The sequence below is a fragment of the Cyanistes caeruleus genome, chromosome 2, assembly GCF_971803275.1.
Source record: "Cyanistes caeruleus chromosome 2, bCyaCae1.hap1.1, whole genome shotgun sequence".
NCBI lineage: Eukaryota > Metazoa > Chordata > Aves > Passeriformes > Paridae > Cyanistes > Cyanistes caeruleus.
The window spans coordinates 3,070,872-3,079,019 of NC_141702.1; the positions used below are offsets into that span (position 1 = coordinate 3,070,872).

The following is an 8,148-nucleotide window of genomic DNA, read 5'->3' on the forward strand; positions in this document are numbered from 1 at the left end:
CCCACGCTCCAGGCACTGGCACTGGCTCCATAAATTGGAAACATCATCTGTGCTCACCGAGACACCAAAGGCAAAGCTGTTGACTTCACTGTAATATGAAAACCGGATTACAAAGATCATATCTGAGAGATGGCCAAAGCAGGATCGAGGCCAGCACAGTGACCTGAGCCCCGAGACACTCCATGAAAAGTGAGGGTAAGCACTCATTGTGCCCCGAGCCTGTTTGTTAGAAAGCAATCCACAGTTTGTAAAGATAACCACAGATCTTTGTTTTATTTATAAAAAAAATGGAAGTAGAAAAATTTGGCTGAAAATACCAACAACAACGACAACAACAAAAATATAAAAAAATAGCACTTGCACGGGAAATGTTTCTGTTTTGAAAACTGTTGTCAATAGCGACAGCAATTTAAATCATCGAACAATCATCATATAAAAACATATTTATTTAAATTAAATATTTTATGCAAACTCGTATCTACACTCATTCAAAATGCATAGAGTCACACAAAAGAGATGGAATGTATTAGCTTAAAAAATGGTGAACTTTTAGGGGTTTTTTTTTTAAGTTTTCTTTGCAATTATTATTAATACATTTTGGGGACTGGAACCAGGAAATCATAACCACGTTACTAAGGAATCATTACCAAGTGCCATACAGTAAACACTAAGATTAATCATGTCATATAACTGATTTAAAATAAAGCTTCATCTTTATGGAAAGGAAGAGAACTCGAGCAATACAAAATCCGAGGTGGGGGGGAGGAATAACGGGAGGAATAAATCAATGTACAGCTTTATTACAAGCAATAAAACGCCAGAGTTAGGAGAGGCATTGGGCACTGTGGCTCCAAACACGGAGCCTTCCCCTTCAAAGGATGTTTGATAAAAAAAGTGTCTGCTACATCATCACGTCTTGGCCAAAATGTTCATCCTGGGACCTGCTCCCAGGGGTGGATGCTGGCCAGATCCTGCCTGTCCAAGCCCTGGTCTTACCCCACTCCAGAACAGGCTCAGCGCCCTCGGGGCTGGCTACCCCTCTCCTGGCTGTTGTCCCATCCTCTCTGGGGTTTCCTGAGGGATGAAGCCCCCAATCCAAGCTCTGGGGCAGGGGATGGAGGCTTTAATCCCCGTTGGAGTGGTCAGGCAGGTCAGGGTGGCTGCAGCAACGCCACCACCAGAACCCAAAACCAGCTCATAGACCTTCACCAAAATCTTCCTTTCTCCCATCCCTGCCTTTCCCTCTTCCATGGGGAATTCAGATCTGATGTTTGCTGCCGCACTCCTGGCTCCAAAGCAGAGCTGGGGATGCCCCAAAATGAAGGGCAGCCTTCCTGTGCTCCCAGGAGCATCCCTGCTTTGGAAGAGGGACTTGGCCAAAAGGGCTTTGGCGTCGGGAAGTGCCCCCTGGCCACAGTGGGAGCAGAGCACTCCAGCCTTTGCACGGTGGTGACCCAACAACCCAAATCCTTTACCTACAACACCGAGGAGACTCCAGGGCCCTGCGGTTCGGACTCGGTCACCCTGAGGGGCCGTGGGCGATGTCCCCAGGGAGCAACGCCTCGGAACAGTGTCGGGTCCTTCCTCGGCCGGTCCAGGCGGCCCCGGCTGGGCTCCTAAGAGACGCTGTAGTTATTGTAGTAGGTGGCCGTGGCATCGGCCAGGACGGAGATGAGGCTGTTCTCGGAGCTGTGGGAGCTGCTGGATGCTGGCACCTGCCCGCTGGCCAAGGCCCCGCCGTGGTGGTCACCGTGGCCGGGGTTGTTGAGATACTGGTCGAACTCGTTGCGGTCCATCTCCCCCAGCAGCTCCGCTTGGCTCAGCTGGTCCAAGGTGTCGAAGCCGTGGTGGTCGGGCGGCGGGGAGAGCTGGCCCAGGTGGGCATGGAGGCTGGGAGGGGGCAGGGAGGGGAAGGCGGGTGTGTAGTAGCTGGGAGGAGGAGGAGGAGGAGGAAGGGGAGGGCAGCTGGAGGCCGGGGGGATCATGCAGGTGGCCGGCTGTGGCATGGGGCTGAGCGGGTGGTGGCCGCACGGCAAGGAGCCGCCCGCGTACTCCGGGGAGAAGGTGGCACCGGCGAGGTGGGAGCGGTGATGCTCCTCGGGACAGGGCGAGGAGAAGAAGCTCTGCTCGGGGTCTATGGCATCCAGGGGGGACATCTCCGGCGGGGTGGGCAGCCCGTAGGGGTAGGTGTCCACGCTGGTGCTGCTGCCGCTGCCCGGAGCCTCCCGGTACCCCCGCACAGCCGGCAGCCCCGGGCGGGGGGGGTACTCACCCGGGCCCTCTTTGTCCCCCCCGGCCCGGCTGCAGGTCCGCTTTTCCGGCACAGAGTTCTGGTCCCGTGTCAGGCTGCCCAGCAGAAAGCCGGGATCCACCCTCTTCCCGATGCGCTTGACCTGCTTCTTCCGACGGGGCCGGTACTTGTAGTTGGGGTAATCTTGCATGTGCTTCACCCGCAGCCGCTCGGCCTCCTCCACGTAGGGACGCTTCTGCGACAGGCTCAGCGCCTTCCAGGACTTCCCTGAAACGGAGGACACGTTCCCTTAGCACCCACAGCCTCCCAAGATCCCACCGGGCACACGCAGAGGACACATCTGAAAAGCCTGCAGGGGGACGTGGTGGCAGCGGGTGGGAGAAGAAGGGAGGAATTGAGGCTGCTGTAGGGTCTCTGACTCCCTTCATCCCAAATCCCCACACAAGGTGGGTTTAGGGTTAGTAAATAAATGCAGGCAGGTGAACTCTCCCAGCTCCATGGGCTGGGACAGAGCCCAGCTGTGGAGCAGGGACAGCTGAGGCCATGCCTGGCTGAGCAGAGGGTCAGGACGTGGTGTCCTTTAAGGTGCCCCAGCCTGTGCCCTGCCAGGACTTGCACCAGGGCACAGGGAGACCTGGGCACTGTGACAGCTGGATGGTGGAAGGTGTCCCTGCCCACGGCACAGGGATGGATTAGATAAAGTCCCTTCCAACTCAAACCATTCCATGATTCTTTAATTCTGTGACCTCGCTCCTCCCTGTTTGAGATAAAACGGCCCCAAGACACAGTTCAGAAAAGCAGCTTTGGGAAGGGGGGCTTTATCCCACACTGAAGGTGTCCCAGGCTGCTCCTCAGGGTAAGGGGGAGAAATGAGGATACAGATCAAAGCCTTTGATGCCTTCCCATGGCCTGAGACAGCAGAAATAACACTAATAAGCTGAGATGCTGCATGGCAAAGCAGTGAGGAGAAAACCCAAACCACCAAAGAAAACACCACAGAACTGTCCAGGGAAACACAAACTTTGGATAAGAGGTTGGGCAGCAAAGCTGTGTTGCAATTCAGGCAGCTCTTTCTCAGGCTGTCTGGGCTGGTAATTTTGGTTTGCCCTCTTGGTTTCACATCAAAATGGGGATTGGGAGAAAGGGAGAAATGGTGGATGGGGAGTGGGAAACAAATGTGTGTTCAAAATGGGTTGTAATCCCCCAAAAGTAACAACAAAAATACACACACGCTAATGTAATATTGGGACAAAGTGGGACAGCAAGGACAGGCCACACAAATTTGGGGCAGGGCAGCACCCTCAGGGTTTGCAGCAGAGGGTGGCAGGGTGTCTGTCCCCCGGGATGCAGGACACCATCAGGCTTTGCACCCTGAGGAGTGGCTGCACACCTGGAGTGTGGGACAATGCTGGGGTGAGCACCCTGCGGGTGGCTGCACGGTGCTGCTCCCGGGGTGCAGAGCTCCATCAGGTTTTGCAGCCCCAGGGTGCTGCACCCGGGCTGGCTTTGCCCCCCAAAACGGGACAGGTAGGTGTAGGGGTGCCCTCCTGCTGCGTGCCAGACCGGGTCCCCACCTGGGCAGGGCTGGCACCCCCAGGGATGGCCAGTGGCACCGATATTCCCAGTCCGAGGAGCTGGATCTGGATGGGATTTGCACTCCGGGATGAGCGGGTGGGTGCATGGTGCCCACCCCGGGGCACTGGATCCGAACGGGATTTGCACCCCAGGAATTGCCGGGGGGTGCCTGGATCCCCACCCCGGTGCTCCGAACCCGGACGGGGTTTTCACTCCAGGGACCGCAGGTGGGTGCCCGGGAACCAAACCCGAGGGTGTGCATCCCCTGCCCGGGTGGGTGCGTGCTGCCTCCCCCGGGCCACTGGATCCGGGCAGGATTTGCGCTCCCAGGAATGCTCTGGCGGACTCATGGGCACCGAATCCGGACAAGGTTTGCACCCGCAGGGATCCCCGGTAGGTGCCCCTGGGCACTGAATCCCGACAGGATTTGCAGCTGGATGGGCGGCTGGGTGCCCGGCTGCTCACCCCGGGGCACCGGATCCGGGCAGGGTTTGCACCCCAGGGGATGCCCGGGTGGGTCCCCGACCTCCCCCCGCTCCTCGCCCCCCCAAACCCGCGCCCACCGCGCTCCTCACCGAGCATCTTGCTGAGCTCCGCGTTGTGCAGGTCGGGGTTCTGCACCGCCAGCCGCTTCCTCTCGTCCTTCGCCCACACCATGAAGGCGTTCATGGGTCGGCGGATGCGGCTCTCGGAGCCCTTCTCGCCCTGCGACGCTCGGGGGGGTGGCCCTGGGGACAGCCCCTCGCCCGCGTCCCCCTCCAGCCGCTCCGGCCAGGGGAATGTGCTGAGCAGCGCAGCCATGGCCCCCCGGCCCCCCCGCCCCGCCGCGCTGCCCTCGGGGTCCCCGCGCAGTCCCAGCCTCCTGCCCGGCCTCTCCCGTATTTATGAGCTCCTTGGAAAAAGCCTCCTCCAATGACACCGAAGGGACTCGCTGCTCCTCCTTGTTTGCAAACTCCTCAGCCCCGGCCGGGATGGTGCTGGGAGAAAACTTCTCCCCTCCCTCTGCCCGGCACCCCCCGGGGAAGCAGCAACCCCAACACCTCCCTTTCTCCTTCCCGCTCCCCGCTCCCCCTCTTTTATTGTTATTTTTCCTTATTTTGCCCGCTGAAAGGGAGTGAGGAGAGAGCTGGAGATGTCCCGCCCCCGAACAGCCCCGCTGCCCTCCTGCATCCCAAAGACCTTCAGACCTTAAAGGCTGGGGGGGTAACAAGAGAGAGGAGATAAAGGCACTGAAAACTTGGGAAGAAAAGGAAAATGGCACCGAAAGGAGGATCCCACTGGGGTGCAAAAGGACCCTCCCCAGGCTTTGACAAGCTGCAGGAACCCTCTTTGCCAAGGGAAATCAAGGCACGGATCCCACAGGCCCCTTTTCCCCACTTCTCCTGCTTTAACCACCAGACCAGTCTGTGCTTTGCCCACCCCATGTGGGTTTTCACCCCAAATTTCCAGGTCCCATTGTATGGGATGGAAACTGGGACGCAGCGAACCTGCTGGTGGGTTGTCCAGCCTAGTCGGACCCCTAAGGGAGCTTTTAGGGGAAAACAAGGCAGCGATGGGGCTGGGCACAGCTCAAAGAGCTTGAGACATCCCCAGTCGGTCCCCGCCGCCCATCCCTGGACCCTGGGAGACAAAGGATCTTTTCCTCATTTTATGGAGTCCCAGAAAGGCTGGACGGGATGGAAATCCCAAAGCCACACAGTGGTGCTCCCCATTAACCCCAGCTGGGTGTTCACTAGGGTGGGAAAGTCACCGAGACAGCATTCCTCTCACTAGGACAAAGGATGTTCAGGAAGGTGATGGCACCGAAAATCCCCAACTGGCTGCCCTTTCCCGGCTCATCCCTGCAACCTGCCCTGGGGAATGTATTGGGTGGTTGGATTCCTTTATGATTTTGACCCTATTACGATTTTGGGGCTGCAGCGGCTCCAATTTGACTGACGGTGGGCTTGCTCTCCTCGCTTCCAGAAAAAGCAGCGGGACGGGGTGCGGGATGGGCCGGCGTTTCCTGGGGCTGCCCGAGGCTGCCCCATCTGACCCCAAGGCTGGGGGAAAAACCCCGGCGCGGATGCCAGGCCGGGGAGCTCGGGCAGGTTTCCCACGTGCCTGGGTGTTCCTATTGACTCTTGTCAGATTAGGAGTGATGGAGAGAGCTCATGTAAATGTGAGCCGGGCAGGATCCGCCTGGGCTTCCTGGTCTCTCCCTTCCCTCTGCACAGGCAGGGAGATGGCTCTGGTTTCTTGATTCCAGCGATTTTGGGGTCAGGAGAGCTGGAATCTGACAACTTCACTGGCAGAAGAAGCAGCAGCTGCCCTCCCCGAGCTTTTCCCCGGGACCGAACTAAAACCCTGCGGAAGCAACAACATTTTCCAAAGGATCTGATTAAATCTATTAAGCTATTTACAAGTGGGCTCCATCAGAACTGCGTTATCTGGGAATACAACAGGAAGGCAACTTCTCTTAAATCTAAAAGGCGCAGGAGATTTCCTGGTCTCGGGACAGATTTATAAACCCTTCACACACACAAACACACACACACACACAGAGGAGCTGCCTTTTATCAGGGGTTTGGAGCCGGGCACGCTCCTGGGGACAGCTTGTTCTGTCCCAGCAGCTCCAGATCTCTCCCAAAGCCCTGTCTCACGCCTTGGAGTGCCGGGATGGGGCAGGGAGAGAGGATGCCAAACTCTCCACCCTGCCCTGCACGGGTCTCCCGGGTGCATTTTTGCAGGCTGGAGCTGCTGCGGAGGTTGGCAGCGAGAATTTGGGGAGAAAACCTGGAACATCCTTAATTTTGTTTAGTTTTCTTTAGGAAGGGTGGAAGTGCCCTGAAAATGAGGCTGCCTGGCATTGCAAGGTTTTATTTTGAGTAGGGTGGTACTTTGGGTATGGTGAATATATTGCATGTCTCGCTGGTACTTTTTAACCCTCAGGATGCTCAGGACCTGGATATCATGAATATAAAAACAGCCTCTGTCAAGGCCCCAGAGGCCAGTAATTTTTAGTAGCAGCAGCAGAATTTCCCTTCCTGGGAAAAGGAAAGAGATGGATGAATTCCACTTGATCCCTTTTACAGGACTGCTTCCACCTCGCCCTGCATTTCCACATTTTACAGGATGGGTGGAAAGGTTTGGGAGAGGATAAAACCCTGAGCAAGGACAGGACCTGAACCCACCTCCTGCCTCTGCTGCCTGGAAGCTCTGGGAGCACCTCTCTGGGTGTTCCTGATCCTCATTATTCCCTCCACATCCTGGGAGCAACATTTGACCTCCCAAAGGTACCACAGGGGTCAACTCGTGGCTTTTCAGAACCTCCTGAGACACGATCTGGGGCTCCCGTGTGGTTACAGCACAAAGAAATCCGGCAGAATATTCCTCCTTTGGATTTCCTCCCTTCCCAGGGCCCCCACACAGAATTTTAAGTGCAAACACTGCTACTATTATTAATAACCACTTTTTCTTTTTCCCTTCTCCCCCTCTGCTGCAGCACCTGGCATTCTGATGGCATTAGTAAGGAGGGTTTAATTCTGCACCCTGCCTAAAATGCTGGTCAAACCTGTCCTGTCGGAAGCTCCCGCGTTACATAAAGGAGGCTGGGGCCATGTGAAAACGCCACCTCTTAATTGCCACCGGCTCGGGGTAATTAGTCTGGAAAAACCTCGGGATTACCTTTTATATTTTTTTTTTATTATTATTTTTTAATTTTTTTTTATTCTTGTGTGCTCACCTTCCCCTGCTCTGCTGCGAGGCTTCACCTGTATCTGGGGCACAGGAAGCAGCAGAGCTCTCCCAGGGCTTTGGGAACGGGGAAATTACGGCGAAAAGCCGCGAGCGAAAATAGACGGAGCAGACAAAGGGGGGAAAGAAAGCTTTGTTCTCCCCCATTTTCACGGATGGGGAACAGTGGCAACAAATCCCAAGGGCCAGGCAGAAAATGAGTGGCTGAACCCTACGTGGAAGGACCTTCTCTTTAAAAATATTTCTCTCTTTTTTTTTTTTTTTATTTTTTTTTTTTTTAGGGGGGTGGATCTGACATCTGGAATTTTACTCCTGCAAAGGGAGGGTTTATTTTGTTTATTTTCATTCCCCCCCACCACTCACCTCGCACCCCACCAACCTTCAGGGACATTAAAATCTGTGAGAAAGTGCAAATCCTAAATTAGCTCAATATTCACATCTTCCTTAATTATTGATGAAACCCTTGGCTCCCAAGGGAAGTTTTTTTGCGGAGAGAGCTGGGGGTTCCCAGCAGAAGATTCCCTCAGTGCTGCAGTTCCCAACTCTGTGCACCGCCCATCCTCCCTGATTCCACCAGGTTTTCCCCA

General features: G+C 55.6%; 1 protein-coding gene across 1 annotated transcript; it reads right to left on the reverse strand.

Annotated features, from left to right (window-relative positions):
- Positions 1-244: 244 nt before the first annotated feature.
- Positions 245-4,627, reverse strand: SOX7 (SRY-box transcription factor 7). The gene is made up of 2 exons (XM_023918073.2): positions 4,402-4,627; positions 245-2,518 (listed from the first exon to the last, which is right to left on the reverse strand). The coding sequence occupies exons 1-2, from the start codon at positions 4,625-4,627 to the stop codon at positions 1,617-1,619; spliced, it is 1,128 nt and encodes a 375-aa protein (XP_023773841.2). The 3' UTR covers positions 245-1,616.
- Positions 4,628-8,148: the final 3,521 nt, after the last annotated feature.

Bases quoted from the DNA above. Each gene is read 5' to 3' on its own strand.
- SOX7 (XM_023918073.2), bottom strand. From the start codon at position 4,627: ATGGCTGCGCTGCTCAGCACATTCCCCTGGCCGGAGCGGCTGGAGGGG. The intron at 2,519-4,401 runs GTGAGGAGCGCG...CCTCCGTTTCAG, and splicing joins GGAGCTCAGCAAGATGCTCG to GGAAGTCCTGGAAGGCGCTG.